The 16760-nt window shown below is 35.6% G+C and overlaps 2 protein-coding genes across 4 annotated transcripts in view; both read left to right on the top strand.

The window, feature by feature from the left end:
* Positions 1-16578, top strand: part of MED28 (mediator complex subunit 28) — a 71258-nt gene extending 54680 nt beyond the window's left edge. The window contains exons 1-6 of one of the 3 annotated variants that reach the window (XR_010752816.1): positions 11800-12129; positions 12446-12755; positions 12820-13043; positions 13818-13983; positions 14323-16101; positions 16201-16578. Coding sequence is in view for 2 of the 3 variants with exons in the window: in XM_066403220.1 (XP_066259317.1) it covers positions 12031-12129; positions 12446-12755; positions 12820-13043; positions 13818-13983; positions 14323-14357 (834 nt within the window). In the remaining variant the exon portion in view is untranslated. Of the gene's footprint in view, positions 1-11799; positions 12130-12445; positions 12756-12819; positions 13044-13817; positions 13984-14322 lie in introns of those variants that run through there. The other 2 variants (XM_066403220.1, XM_066403219.1) reach the window with 2 other exon arrangements.
* On the top strand, positions 236-5472 carry LOC136417401 (transcriptional regulator ERG homolog). Its single transcript, XM_066403076.1, has 4 exons — positions 236-354; positions 1933-2163; positions 4081-4330; positions 4989-5472. The coding sequence occupies exons 2-4, from the start codon at positions 2049-2051 to the stop codon at positions 5299-5301; spliced, it is 678 nt and encodes a 225-aa protein (XP_066259173.1). The 5' UTR covers positions 236-354; positions 1933-2048; the 3' UTR covers positions 5302-5472.
* Positions 16579-16760: the final 182 nt, after the last annotated feature.

Genomic DNA, 16760 nt, shown 5'->3' with positions numbered 1-16760 from the left:
AAAACATCCAATGTGTGATTAGTATGAACGTGATGGAAACTGACGAATTATAGGTATACAGATTTTGTTATTGCATATTTCAGGGCTTTTTCCCACCCCTTTCCCATCAGCTACAACCTCTAAATTTTAATTTAAAAAATTGAAATTCAATTCAAATTGAAAGTAGAGGAATCAGACACATCATTTGAAAGATGCCGATTTCCATTTTCTGTTCGTGGACGTTCTTCATGGCCAAAAAAAATTTCACTTTGTGTTTCAGGCGCATTCAAACAATTTTTTCAACAATTCCACGCAACAAAAATAACAGTTTTTCACTAAAGTGCGAATACCATAAATCAAGTTCATAAGACCCGGGTAAGTGTGACGGATAAATAAATACAATGAGTTCGTTCCCTGCATGAGAGAGCGCCCTGTCATTTAGTAAATCCCTCGAACAGTCGAAAGAGCCGAGCCCCATTTGACTTTTAGATGGACCCCCGCTGCGAGGGCGAAGCCTTTGCCCCACAGGCAAGATGATAACTTTTCATGAATTTCGTGTTAAAGTCCCGCCAATAGCCTGGAATTTCAAGCATATCTTAATAAGGATTCCCGAAGAAAATTGTTTAAAATTTACACGAGGGTGCCAATAGAATATTATGGTGTGATGGGTATGCTCTGAGGAACTCTCTCTATTTAGATAATGAGTTTTATGTCCTGGAAATGTAGCAATAAAGCATAACACTCACACACTCTACCACACTTTCCACACGAGTGAAAAATACGAGCTCTTCCCATAATTGACGTTCATGCGAACGATATAATCTCACCCCCGGCCATGAAACGATTTTCTCGGAAAATGAGCGGAATTGGAAACGATCGCATTAAGCTAAAGAAAAGAGCAAATTCCAGATAAGAACCCGTAACTCCTTATCGACTGTATAATCAATTGGGGAAAGTAAATATAGGAAGTTAAATAAATGTGAAACTACAATAAAACACTTGAAAGGATTTACTGCTGAAGCGATGACTAGTGTACGGAGAATCTCGAGAAAAAAGAAAATGTCCCAATATACAGGGTGTGCCTTGAATATACATATAGACAAATTTTAATTTGGTCATAGAAATCTACTGCAGGGACCAGGATGAGCCCCATTAGTCTGAACACTATTAGGTAAAGTTCCTAATAGAGCATTCATAAATCACATAGTTCTGTTAAAAACTAGGCCACTGGGTATATTATTTATTCAATTCTTGAACTGGTCTGAAAATGTGATATTGAAAAAATTGTTCCAATCCAAATCTAAGTCTCCCTAAGGAGCGAAGTGCCATTCTTGAACGAAGGAAATAATTTCTCACATTCCTATAAATATAAATGCACATACCGAGTAACATAGAAAATAGAACACCCAGTAATAATTGTTTTATCTCATTAGTTTCTGATATGAATTTTTCGCTTTCTTTCTCTCCCCACTTCTGCCCCTCTCTCTTTTTCTCTGTCATAAAAAAATTAACGAAATTTGAGTGTTAAATCCTCAACAAAAATTAATAACGAGTCGGCCTTCCACGATTTCGTATTTACTCCTAAACACGTTTACGCATCGACTTAATGAGAGGGATTTAATTCCCGACCATTTGTAAAACATTACAAAGGGCCGCTAATGAAGTTTACGAGGGATGGGTTAAATTTTGCAATATTTTACCTACAATGTCCCAGGCGTGTTCAATAGGTGACAAATCTGGGGCTGTGGGTGGCTAAGAGAGCACATTGATCACTTTCTTGAAAATAGTCTAAGATTAATTTATCTTGAACGAATAATATATGTCACACAGTACATTTTAAAAATTCATATATCCTGGAAAATTCCATAAGCCCAAGTAACTATAAAAGGTTCTATCGGAAGTAGCTGTAGCTACGTGATGCAACGCTTTGGCGCCTAAACATTTGTTTTCCAGACGCTGAAGGGTCAACGTCGAGGGTGCTGATGCAGAAATTCGGCTTTTCCGGAACGGCTATTTTTCTTCGCGTTTTTCGTTGGTCTTTTAATGATGTTTCGTAATTAGTGGCAGCCATGTGGCGGCTGCCGTCCAGGTGTTTTCCCGAGGATTTGTTAGTGGCAAGGAGATTCTCGTCCGTCGAGCAACATTGCTTGTATGGGAAATTATCTACTAATATGATTTATCATGGTAAGTAATGTAGGAAATAAATACTGTTTAGAACTGTCCCTAGAAGGACATTTTCTCCGATAGCGATTTGTCTTTGTCAGGTATTTTCTTCGCTAAATTGAACCAATCTTATTAATTTTAAGTTTCATTTCTATCCAATTTTATTTCTATTCTATTCCCAATTTATATTGTTATCCTATTCTAATTCAATAGATTACTGGAAATTTTGTGTATATTCTAAAATGACCTCATAAGTCTCCAATCTATGATGTACTTCAAAATATGTATACTAAAAGACATCAATACAGGAAAAATACTAGGGAAGGGAAAGTGTATAATCCTGCAACAATCCTGGGAACATTTTGGAAATGTTTCTCTTTCCAATTACGTTAATTATAATAATTATTAAATAAGGCTAAACAATAATTTAACAGACCTCCTCCATTTTGTCAAAGATAAATTCATTTTGACGTACTAATGTAAGTTTCTTTTACCTTTATAAATCGCATTTGCTAATAAAATTAATCGTAACCACAATTTTATGTTAAATTTCAATTATTTTAACTTAAATAATTATAGAGGGAGGAAAAGCAGCAATCTCTTTTGTCGGAAAAGTGTAACAAAACATCCAATCTGTGTTATTAAAAATTTGAAACTATTTATAATTTTATAGTCTGTAACCAAAGTCTGGGATGCTCTCAATACCTCGTCCACTGTTTATACGAATTTTATGAGATTTTCTTGTTCAAATTCGATGAAGTTTAGGGTTTACTTAGCATCTGCAGAAAATAAAAAACGAATATGTGCTTTGTGTGTTTTTCTATCGTTTGGCACATAGAAGGTGTAGGGAATGCCAATTATTTAAGTAAAAAACAACTTTTTTCAACACTCAGCTACTACTCGTATAGCTACCACTGTTGTTAATTACAGCATACCTAGGCGCTAGATAGTTGATGGCATTTTAATCAGTATTCTGTCATTCTGCACGCAAACAGTTTATAAGCTCCTCTATTATTTGAAATATTATGCCACAAAGCATATCTTAGGCATATCTCAGCAAATACGTTCTATTGAATTTGAAACTACTGAGTTTTAGTTTGTTGGATTTAAATCGGGGGATACAGGTGGCCCTGATATGGATATACTCATGCTTCGCTTTTCTTTACGTGTAGATGACGATTATCATGTATCAGAACAAACTGTGTGTGTGGCCAGACAACGGGATGTAAAATTAGAAGAAAACGAGAAGAAAATTAGAAAATAAGAGGAGTAGAAAAAATTTAGATTTCAGCCTAAACCACAATTTTTGCCCTTCGGTATTGATCCACTTCTCAACTAGTTTTAAAACAATTCTTCGAATCTCCTCCACATACTAATTCTACTAAAATCTGACCTCAAATCTAATCTATACACATCAGTGAAAAGAACATAAGCCCAGTCCTGTTTTTCGTAATTTACATTGTTGTTCTGCCATTCTAGTTATGATATGCCCATACCGTTAAATTAGGTAAAAAAAAATATATAAATTTTAAACTTTAACATCCTGTATTATGAAATTGAGATGTTCGCGATCAGATCTGATCCAGAGGATTATTGAGGTAAATCCAGCCTCAAAGTTTATAACATGATCACATTGTATATACATGTATATATCCAGACAGTTCTCAAGAAGAGTAAAGATAGAAGGACAAAATTGAAAAAAATTTAATACGTTTCTCAATGGCACACCGCCAATTTGCGCCACTCTGAAAGTTTAGAATCCCTGGTGGAAATTGACTATAATCCAGGACGAAAAGCAGCACCTCAATTAACAAATTTACCGATATGCCCTTATTCTATTCTTGAAATAACTGGAAATACCTCTCGCAAAATTTGCGGCCCCCTAAGCGGGGATTACGCAAATTTAAATATTTCCCAAATGAGCTGACACTTTTTCAGCCACACCCACAGAGTCGCATCAACTTTTCAACGCAGCTACACAGCGATTGGTCGCACAAGGCAGCGGCCAGATCCAACTGTGGCAATTTCTCTTAGAGCTGCTCGGCGATTCGTCTAATGCCAGCTGTATAGTTTGGGAAGGCTCCAACGGAGAATTTAAGCTTACGGATCCAGACGAAGTTGCCCGACGATGGGGGGAAAGAAAATCGAAGCCCAACATGAATTATGACAAACTTAGTCGGGCGCTCAGGTAAGAAACCCCCCTACAACCCCCGTAAAACCGACCGTTTATTATGAGGAGTAGCGCCCTGACCCGAAGATTATACAGGGTGTCTTCGAAGCAATGGTGCTTAAAATTAAGTGTTTTAAGCTATCCGATAGGTAACACCACCTGCGCCTTAGCAAGGTAAAAAGTCGACCTAGCTCCTTACCAATGCCGATAAGTTGATACTCCCAACTATTTTACATCAAAGGGGAGCCTGTGACAGAACACGCGTCTCTAATAATTTTCGAAATATTTTTCACTAAGTGGTATAGATTTGTATACCAATAGTTTCAAAAAAACCCAAAAAAAAAATTTAAGGTATTTAGATCGGGACTTCGGGGTGGCCGCAGATATTTATTACCCGATCCGTGCAAGCGTCTGTTGCCGCCGTTTTGAATCCAAATATCACTTTGTGATACATCACTGCAAAGGAAATTTTACGGCCATTTCCAATCCGAAGTCGTATATAACTTTCGTGTGTGTCAAAAAATGGCAAATTACAGGACGAAAAACTAAAATTTTTATTCGGAAAATTCTGCAAAATTTTGCGGAGGTTGAAAACCCTTTGCAGAACCACCCGGTAAATACCATCATAGTGTCTGTCGTTTCTCATTGTTTTCCGCAAAACCTAAACCAATTTCAGGTACTATTACGACAAGAACATAATGTCCAAAGTGCACGGAAAGCGATACGCTTACAAGTTCGACTTTCACGGACTGATGGCAGCCTGCCAAGCTCAGTTCCAAGGGCAGGGCGATATTTCTACCCATTACAAGTACCAAGCGCACCAAAGTGACTTAGGATTGACCATGTTTTCAGCCAATCACCATGAGCACAACGCAATGATCCCTCGGATCTTACCGCCCAGGGCGCAGCAGCAGGGCTTGTTCCATTCGGCTTCATATTGGCCTTGTGCTGGGGGTAGCATTGAACCCTTGGACACTTACAGCAGTTAAAGGGATGTTGGAAATTATGCGATGTCAAAGTAATATGGTCTATTAAGTTTTGCGCATAAGGAACGGCAGGTGTGCGGAACAATGCTGGTATTTCATTAGCGTTTAGTAGGACCAAAATAATCTTTTATAGGCACTTTCGCCAAGTAAAACTTGGACAAATTTCACTTTCAAACTTGGTTTATTGATCAAATTTGTCACCAAATTTTTGTTTATTTTCTTCCAAAAATATTAATTTGAATGCGCAGGTTTCTTATAGAGGAATAGGTTGGTTGATACCAATTATGGATACAGAAAAGTTTACAACACGAAATTATGATACCCTTTAATACATTTTTTTATCCGTATGTGTTCCTAAAGTAGTACCTTTAGGGGGACTGTGTTACCTTTAGGCCTTTAGGGTGTGGTACCATGGGAGAGGGGGAGGGGGGTATAAAATTAACGCCTGCCGCACCCTGTATATTCAGTATAAAGGTGAAGTGTAGGTACTGAATATACAATTCTTTTAGTTTCTCGAAATTTGCTGGTCAACTGAACATAGCCCTGGCTTTCCCCGATAAATAAACTTTTTATGCTGGTTCCGGTTTTAACCAAAAATTTAAATGGCATGTTCTAGATAATGTACTCCAGCTTTTATTAAAGAGCACACGTAATCTATTGAATAATTTTTAATCCATTAAAGCAACGCTTATTGAGTTAATTGTATATTCTTAAATGTTTTAATAATAATTTGAAGCTGTATGATACACACTTTGTTGACAATGACAGTTCATAATATGCGTCGATAAGATTCTACAGGGTGTCCTAAATTAAACTACAACAGTTCCGACCAAATTGTACTAATAAAATTAATACGTCGGTATTTTGAATTTTTAGTCTAAAAACTCCTTGTCTAGGCTCCAGGGGTTTTTGAACAAAGGCCTCTTTTTGATTTTTTTTTAATATCTTTCCGCGTATTGAGATGATATTTCGCCAGCCTTACTTTTTTGATCATATAATTTAAGAAAAGAATATACCGCTCTTCCATAATTATCGGTCTAAGGACTTAAGGGCCCATAATATCTTAAAAGATTTTTTTTATTATTTACGCCATTTGATTCTTAATTTCATTTGAAAATCTTTTGCCTCTTGATGATTTTTGCTAGGATGCGTCATATTCCAATAGCAACGATTCTACATGTTTTCTACGTAAATGGTACCTTGCTTGAAATACTTATACAGATTGGTTAAACTTGATATAAAGCTTAAATGAAGAACTTTTAAACAAAAAGGGAAAATACTGATCTGTTAATTTTATAAGTAGGATCTTTGGTCTAAATATTCTAGTGGAACACCTCATATAAGTAAATTTTTAATGGTCTTTCAAAGAATCTTATTCACCCTTTTTTTATCAATATGTGTTGTATTGTCTCAATTATGACGTTATAATAATTATTGTTATGTAAAACAGACCTATACTATGAGGTTCTTAACAATAATTAGGTAAGTAGGTACCTTTATGAAATGTAAATACTATTTTAGCCAAAAATTAATAAAAATCGTAATTTAAAATTTAGCCAATAAAGATGACACAGGATGTAATTTACATACAAACTCATATTAATTGTTTATTTTGCTCTCAATAATATATTTGTTATGTACCATATTTGCGTCATTTGATTTAACATCTCCCCTGAAGATAAATGTATAATAATTCAATTAAGGTTTTGCAATTCTCCCTAGCTACGTTAAATCACAAGGGATTTGGGCAAAAACCATTAATAATGCTGCATTAAGGAGGAGAAAGGAAAGGCGTAAGTAGGTAAAATAGGAAATAAAACGTTATTCTTAACATGCGCCTAGAAATGGGCTATATGAACAACACATAATACATATTTTTTATAATCTATTACAAAAATATACTAAAATTTTCCTCGTTTCTAAAGTTTGTACAAAGGAACTCAAATTGCATACATATACAGCGTGTTTTACAATTCACGGAGCCACCTTCATATCTCAGAAACTACTTAAGCGATTTATTTCTAATTTGGGTCATTTGAGTGTATTTTAATTGCGATTTTGATTTGGTCAAGATCATTCTTTTTGCCATTGGCGTACGTTTTTAGAAGAAAAAATAGATGTCGATTATAAGAAAACAATCATTAGGGCAGTTCTAACTCCATTTTTTTTACGTTTTGTGAAAGAGCATCGTCAAGGACCCCCTGATGTAAAATTTTGTTGAAATAGGATCGACCGTCTTTGAAATATGAAATTTGAAATGAAAATCTTTAATTTAATATGCAAATCATTAACATTGTCTTGTTACTAGCGTTAAATAATTATGAAATGCGGCAAATAAATCGTTTTTATTATATCTAATTATTTTAGCAAATAGCGCTATTGTTATTGACAAAAATAATGTAAAAAAGTAATGAAGGTAGCAGGGATTGGACCGTGGACATTCAGCGCTCTAGTTTGTTCCTTAAACTGAAAATAATAAAATAATTATAATTGGCTGATGTCTCCTAGCAACCTCAGATATAATTATTTAATGCTAAAACGTTTAAATTATTTTTTAACATAAAAACGTACGTAAATGGCAAAAGGAAATGATCTTGATCAAATCAAAGTCGCAATTTAAAGATACGTAAATAACTCAAATTTGGAATAATCCGCGTAAGCGGTTCCTGAGATATGAGAGTGGCCCCATGAATTGTGAGACACGCTGTATACGCATAATCATTTATACAAGGAGTTGCATGAGTTACTTGATAAATTTAAGAGACGTATTCTTGAAGCCATTTTAAGCAAGAAATATCTTATAATCGTGTAACTAATTAAGATGATATATTAAAAAGTTGATCCATATTCAGAGTCGTCTGAACTGGGTATACTATGATACCAGAAGCACTTGATTGATGGAGAGCATGGAAAAAAGTTCATTTTTCTGGTTTTCACGAAAAGTGTCGTTATATGATCATAAATGATAGTTAAGTTAACTTAAACTAATCTTAAATTTCTGATGCTTGCACGAATTTTCTGGAACGCACTACCTAAAGAAGTTCTTCAAGGGTGAGTGATTTGACACTTTTTTATGCATTCACGTTTGTTTAATTTTAGCGTTTGCTTTGACTTTAATTTTCGTCTCAACAGTATAGAAATATCTACTGATATTATTGCTGAATATCCATTAGCAGAAAATATAGATTCTTACAGTAAAAATTCAAGTCATTTTTTTGAAAAATTAAGGTTTTGCATCGTCTTTTGCATTATCTCTACGCAGTGCATTATTTTGGTATTTTTGCCGAAGGTGACTGAGACACCATGATGGAAAGCAATTCAGGTTTTATACCGAATTAAATCAATATGACGTATTAAACATCTCTGGGAAACTAGAACGAATAATCGAGTTGCAAGGCCCGATTTGAAAATGAAAAGTACAGTGGTTCGAAGCTAGATCAGTGGCGCCGGTAACAAATTGAATTTTAGCACAATGTTCTAAAACGCATTCAATTTTCTGCGGAAAGAAAGTAATATTAATATCCTTCTAGTAAACATAGGTAACAACTCCAATTCCATGCTTTACTTAATTTTTGATTATTTCCTTGAATAAATTAATTAGAAAAGCTTTGAATCGAAAAATGTTTCAAACAAATGTTTTTCAGTTTTTAGTGGTGTATCCATTTTTGTCAAAAAAATCTAGTGTTTCCATTAGAAAAAATGCGGATGACCTTGAAAAGACCTTCTAAATGACAGCGTTTTGGAAAAAAATTCTGTCAAAAGAAGCGCTCCTTTACCCCGAACAAACTTTATTTCAAACATTTTTGTATTAAATTCTTGGTTTTCGAGAAAATCGCATGTGCATGATAAATCGAACACCCTGTATATACATATATATAAAATCTTCATTTCATTAGAAACAGGCTATCAACCAACTTCTCTCTGCCTGGTCTTTCTGCCTATGTTACAATAAGTTGTGTTTTATAATACTGTTCTTGAATCTGCTTAACTGAAAAAATAGGTGTTAAAACGCGATAGAAGAAAAGTGAACATTTTTCAGTTTGAATAATGCTCCAACAGGGCCGTGGGAGGGGAGAGATATCGGGATTTTCGTCTGGCAAAGGGGGTTAAGTATGGTCCAGTTGATAGAGTTGTTTTTCCAATTAGTTTGTAATTGTAGTAAGTTTTCCGTAATTTTAGTTGTGTTCGTTGAATGGGTTGTGTGGGGGGTTTTGAGGGTGTCTGATCTTTGTTATCAGTCTTAGTGCAATTTGTTCTGTTATTTATGTGCGTTTTTTTGTCTTGACCGAGGCATTTGTCCCCAGCGTGTGTCCGTAGCCCAGTAGTGGTCTGCAGATCGATTTGCATATGTTAGTGGCGGATTTGGTGCTGATGCCGGAAAATAGTTTATTTTTCTGATTTTCGCAAAAAGTGCCGTTACATGATTACAAACAGTGGTTACCTTAACTTTCAACTAGCCTGAACTAACCTTGAGTTCCCGATGCCTTCACGAATCACTTCTGGGACGCAATTCGTAATAAAGCGCTTTAAGGGTGAACTATTTGTCACTCTTCCGTGCATCCTCGTTAGTTTCACACCATCACTAAATATCACAAGTCCATTAGCAAGAAACAAATATTCTTGTACTAAAAATTCCCGCAATTTTTTAGAGAAATTGAAGTTTTGTGCATTGTCTCTGCGCATTGAATTGTTTTGGCATTTTTATCGACGGCGGCTCTAAACCGCCATGATGGTTCGAAACAATTGACTATTTGTTACCGCGTTTACGTCACATCAAAAATCTCTCGGTCAAGCAAAAAATGGTGGAGGAGCTTCGATGTCCGATTTGAAGGTGAAAAGTGCAGTGGTTTGAAGCCAGGTCAGTAGCTCAGCTAATTAACTAAGTTTTTTAACGATATTGTAAAACGCGCTTAATTTTTTACGCGTAAAGAAAATAATATTAAAATCTTTTCAGTGGATAAAGTCGACGCCATAGTCGTAACTGACCGAGTTATCTTTTCAAACACGTAAATTGAGACTTCGCTGTAAAAGAAGCGCTTGATTGGCAAAAAGTTTTTTTTAATTTTCGTGAAAAGTCCGGTTACAACTCATCAAACTCATATTCTTGAACTCTGACCTTTGCCCCAGTTTAACCGACCTGGTTACTCAGATGGGCATGGTTCTTCCTTAGAAACGGGACGTATACCTTTGCGGAAGCAAGACTGCGACGCCGTCACCTTTTTCGAGTTTTATCGTAGAATCGAGTAGGCAGATTCTAATGCAATCAAGAAAACAATATCTGGATTCCCAGGGAGCAGCATAATGAGGCCGGAAGACCGGATTTAGGAAAGCGGATAAGCTGCCGTGAGCCGGATTACCCACAGCGTCGGACCTTCCCCTACAGCTTTAGTCGCCTAAAGTAATTTATTGCTCAATAATTAAGCCATCAAGTGTTGTTATTAACCGTGTGAATTTGCATGTTATTGTAAGGCTACGCAGCGACTGAAAAATAATCTCTTTGGAAGTAGGTATTGCGAAGTGGGGTTGGCGGTATATTAAAGCAATTTTGAATAAATGAATGCGTTTAGGGGGTGACACCAGCCCATGTGCGATGTTCCATTCGAAACATCTCTTTTGGCAGGATCTCTCTCTTGGGGGCAGCTCCCTGTTGTAGGTAAGAACCGCAATTCTTTAAAAGCTAAGTTAAGACCGACCGCCGTTAGTTAACCTGAACTAACAAGTAGATACAAGGTTGTTGAAACTAAAGGTAAAGGTTATCCAGCAGCTGCAGTAAGGACAGTTATTCTGCTGCTACAGCTGCATTTGAAGCAACTTTTACAATCAAGAGCCGGAGGACGGTGAAAAATCAGACTTAATTCTACAAGGTGTCCCGAAATTAGATTGCATAATTTAAACAACATATTCTACGGCTAGAAATAAGGTAAAAAGTTCATGTAAATATGGGTTCGCAAATATTTCGTGTATAGTATACAGAATAGCAAAGTTTAAAGTTATTGTTTTCCGGTGATATTTTTCTTAGAGGTCTTTTTTACAACTCTTAACTTTTATGGCGCACTGATCGTTTATTCTGAAATATGAAACTTCTCTGTTCTATTTAAAACCTTTTTTTCATTCCTTACGTTACGTTGTCTCTTTATTTCTTACCATTTTTCAGTTATTTGCAGCAAAATATCTTAGAATCATTAAGAAGAAATGTTTAAAAGTTGGAACAACTTTCCTACATATATATAAACCTGTTAGATATGCCAACTATAAAATATTACTGACACTTCACACCACTGTTATGGGTAATTTTGCGGTTTGACATACTTTTGGGCCATCCTATATATAGTACCATTGAGAGTACCCGCCAGTTCTAGATGCTCTATCTACACAGCTAAATGATTCCCGAGTGGCTGTTCTAAAAGCGTAAACTCTTCACTCTGTCAATCTCTCTCATATTTTATGTTGCATGGGCGCCGGCGCCAAAAACTCTTTGACAGTCACACTTTCAACCATTTTTCTTTCTTTAAATTTAAATCAATACATAACTCCACCCGGAAAACCCTCTTAAGAGAAATAAAAACCCAATTTAATAGAGAAATATTCTATATTTACAACAAATAGGTCAAAAGCGGCGAGTCCTTTCATGACTAGTGAGAATAAAAAGAACTTTATTGTAATGCTATAGATAGCACACCAAGAAAAACTCCAACAGCCTTCAAGCCATCTCCACCCTCAAACGAATTTCCCATGAATCCTCTCAAAGAACCATCACCCCCTGTATCAGCAATGGCAACCCCAACGAATGGTAATGGAAATTTAGTTGACGAATTTGAAGAAGCGTTTCAGGTATGTTTTGTTACAGGTTGTGCACCCTTATTGCCTTCTTAGTATGCCTCATCGCCATACATCTTCACAAGAGGGTACAAAAGTAGAATTTTTTAATTTAATCCTACATTAAATCCTTCAGTAGCTGCATTAGTTTCTCATTAGACAAAAATCTTTTTTGCCGAATATTCTTTGTTATGGTCCACTTTTGTGTAGCAAGACTTTTACTACATTTTATACACCCAACAACAATGCTAGTTTACTACATAAACTTTATTTAAAGAATACTTTATTACTGAACTATATTGATTAATAATTAGCCTTCCTTACTTTTTAGTCTTGCTTAAATGTACTCACAAAAGAGGAAGCTGTTCCCACAGTGGATAAAGATGAAATAAAAGTGGAAGTAGAGCATACAATGCACCGATTTATTGACTTGGCAAGGCAAATGGAGGCTTTTTTCCTTCAAAAGAGATTCCTACTCTCCGCATTAAAACCCGAAATGAATGTTAAAGAAGATATAAATGAACTTAAGCTGGAATTAGGAAGAAAAGAGGAACTAATTAAGAGACATTATGATAAAATTGTCGTGTGGCAGAACCTTTTAGCAGATTTACATAGTTACGCCAAGAGTCCAGCACAAGCAGGTAAGCTTTGTATTGTATGGTATATATTGTATATATATATTTATTTTGTACTTGTATTTTCAAGGTGGTGGAACAACCCCTTCCGGTGCTGGAACCAGTGGTGGCTCAATTCCTCCCTCACCAGTTACAAATCTACCAGGTATTCAGCCTCCCAGTCAAATGATGCCTAGTATGCCGACAAGCATGCAACAGTTGCACCATCAACAGCAACAAATGCAACAACACCAACAAATGCAAGTGCCACAGCAACAGCAGATGCAACAAATGCAACAAATACAGCAGATGCAGGTAGATAGACGGTGAATTAGTGAACATGTCCTTAACCTTAAACATATTGCTACGAGTATGAGTAGAAGTAATGTGCTATTAAGGTGTTAGGTTTTGATCTGTGGACAATAATTTCTTCCAAGAATTTTATGACTGTTTTGTTTCGTTATTACATTGAGAAGTCACATTGGATTTTTAATATGGCAATGAGTTTTTTAGATTTTAAATATAGTTTGTGATTTGTTCATATAAAGAAGATAGATAGATTAAAATGTCTCTCTCTTAACTGTAGGTTGATGTATACTGGACTTTTTAATGATTCAAATGATTTAGAAAGTGTTGGTTGCAAAGGCAAAGTTGCAAGACATTTTGTAAGTAGCAACACTGCAACTTACCCGGTGTATATTTGTGTACTAACTCTCAAGGTTTTAATTTTTCAGAGTTAAAGTTTTAAAAGTTGCTTTATACTCACTTGTTGCCTCTCCGAATATTTTCTATATGGAGTGCACCTACCTACTCCATTTGATTATTTACTTACAGTTAAAGATGTTTCAACTATTTCCTAGACTTAAAGTGATTGATTTTGAAGCATATTTTTGTGAAATTTTGGGATAAAATAAATTATTTTTTAATACGTGCACGTCTCATTTGCTGCTTTAATTTTTTGGGGGTAGGCCTTGTGCCATAACCAGGAGGGTTGGTTAGCAAATATACAATCAGCTAAATTATGTATCTTTCCTCGTTTACCCGCTTTGTAAGAAAAGACCCAACATGAAATGTTTGTTATTTGTTAAGGTCCCTCCTGGTTTGAGCGGAGGTACTGTTGGCCCCGGTATGCTTTCCCCACATCAAAGTATGCTTGTGCAAGGAATGGGTCAATCGGGACATTTCGGTCAAGCTAGCGCCGGAGGTATGCTTCAGGGCCCCTTGGCTTATTTGGAGAAAACCACTAGCAACATAGGTAAGTCACAACTTTATTCGTTTATTAGATTATATGGCGAAAGCGCGTCCAATTTTATATGTGATTCTGCACAATCGGATTTCATCACCCTACATTTACTTAGTTTTTCTAAGGGGCCTCAGCTCCTGTCAAGCAATTTGCTAATTGTAAATTTGATAATCATAGTAGTGAAAACTTAAAATTGTCAAGACATTATAAAGATTACAATTCACGTTCCGGACAAATAGATTTTCATTATGGTATTCCTTTAGGGCTACTTGTTATCGCTTTTTAACCGCAGACTTACAGATATGTTAACAGTTTCAAACTATTCCTATCTCTTATGTTTTTATCTCAAAGATTATGTGGGGGGCCTGACGGATGGACGGAGGTGACGCGGACGTGGGAGAGGCCGAGGTAGAGGACGAGGCAGGGGTCGAGGACGGGGTCGTGGCACCTCCAGTTTGACGCCCGAGTATTTGTCACCTTAATCGATCGCCTCTTAACTGTTGTGGTAAGATATTAGATGTGAAGAAGCGCATATCCCACCCAATTTTAAAGTGTCTAGTTTCTTTTTTGTACGACCTGTTTTTAAAATGTTTACGTTGTCCGTTTAGAACGTAGGAAAGTGTATTTCCTAGTTGCTAAGAGTAGAAAAGTTTACTTACCGTTCTAAGGCGGTGAGTAAAGCACATTTTCTTAAAGGGTTTTACTTATGGTTCCAAGACTGTAAGTAAATTGATGGTTAAAACGATTAAATTATGTGTCAAAAAACTCTAATATTAAAATGTTATAATTGTGCGGCTTTGGTCGTACAAAAAATATTAAAAAGCATCACGAGCAGGGCGGGTTTTACTGTAAAGCTTGCTGACTGTTCTTGATACTTTCTATGCCGTTTGTCATTGGCCTCGCTAGAATGAGCTGCCATTGATTAATGATGGAATTATTCATGTGTTCATATGAAATTCCTCTACCTAGCGACATCAATAACGGGTCCAAGATGAATCTTCATTTAAATCAAATTCATGCAAAAACCCAGCTTGAGTCATTTTCTCTGCGATTATTCCAATATCTTTACGTGCACTTTAAAAGCTGTACCAAATACAGACATTAAAATGGGGAGCAAAATGCATGAAACATTTTTTTACATGCTGTTTCATTTTCCTTTTATTGTCGAAGAGGAACTCACTCATTGCCTCAATTTTTCATTTATTTAATCAGTTTTTTGACTGAATAGAACATATATTTTCTGCGAGAAAGTTAATTTTGCTTGTGAATTTATATTTTGTTACTGTTACTTCTCTTCATGTTCATGTCTATCCTATTTTTTGCAACTTTTTCTATGGCAATTTTTTATTGTTAAAATTTAGTTCAAGGATACCGATAAAGCAAACGAACTTACGTGTCTGCAGAAAGTGATTCTGTTAGTCTGCCCGAAAATTGGCAAATTTTCTCATTCTCATCTTCTTCCATTTCTTTAATGATCTGATTTATTTTGAGATTATTCATGTTTAATATCATTATGTATCTACCTGTAATAGTCAGTTGCGACCAATATAATGATCGCAAATGTGGCTTGTTCGCAAATTTCCATTTTGTAATTTATTACTCACTTTATATTTAGTGTAATTACTTTTGTGTGAACTGTAAAAATTCCAAACTTACTTTTTTTGTAGTAAACCTAGTAAATTCTCACAAGAAATGCAATTTATAGAGATATTTAAAAATTTTCTGTCCGATTTATTCATTAATCTAAAATCGATATTACTCGATATTCAATATCATAAAACCTGTGACTCATTGACAGGAAATAATATTACTCAGCCACTTTTTGAGCTTGAGATAAGAGAAAATTGGAACTGTGCTCCACTTGGTTTCAATCAAATTAGTAATCGGTATTTCGTTGCTTGTATTAGATGTACCGCTAATATATTGTATTATGACGTAGTAGAATAATAAGGTTATTGATTATAATCATAATAGTTATTACGATAGAGTCTACTGCTAGACCTTTCGGTTATTCTAGTCCTAGTTAGTATATGCACTCACGAGTGTGGAATTCAATTTGAGGTTTGTCGTTAGTTATCCGGAAAACTTCCGGATCCAAACCGAAAGTCTGACATTATAATGCAGCTTAAGGTAGGAGATATTTTAGTCTTTTATTGCACTTTACAATTCCGTACTAGAATTTTTAAGTTCCTTAGTATAATGTGTGAATTTGAATTTGAAATACTGCAGGAATCAGAATTCTCTTCCTCAATGGTGCTGGATTTTAGAATACTACCGCACTTTTCTGAGTCTCGCTCTCTTTCACCATCAGTTTCTAGCACATTGAACCTGCTGAATCCATCGATATTTACCGAGAATCGCATATGGATATATAATGTGTTATATTAACAACGATCATCAAAGTAAAAGTCTTCATTCACGGTTATGTTTATTGTTATCTGTTTTGCCGAGAATTACCAATCGGATTTAGAAAGTTGAAACTTGTATGTAAATATGTAATACCTAATTAGTAAGTGATAGTGTAACTTGTTATTTGTAACGTTTCCGAATTTCAAAATTGTGATATCAAACATCTAATAAATAAAGAAGTAGGTAGAGCAGAGTATACGTCTTTCTTTTACTGTTGGCTGTTTCAGATTGATGGCACATTCGGGCGCACACCGGTAGTACGACTGAAAACACCTAACTGCGCCTATCTACCATGCAAGTCGACTATATACCGTATGTACTGAGTGCGTAATGGTTTTGATTTTAATCAAACTTAAGCTCGTTCTAGAGATGGAGTCAAT

This window comes from Euwallacea similis, chromosome 28, assembly GCF_039881205.1.
Source record: "Euwallacea similis isolate ESF13 chromosome 28, ESF131.1, whole genome shotgun sequence".
Taxonomy (NCBI): domain Eukaryota; kingdom Metazoa; phylum Arthropoda; class Insecta; order Coleoptera; family Curculionidae; genus Euwallacea; species Euwallacea similis.
This window is presented reverse-complemented; position numbering and strand designations above follow the sequence as displayed.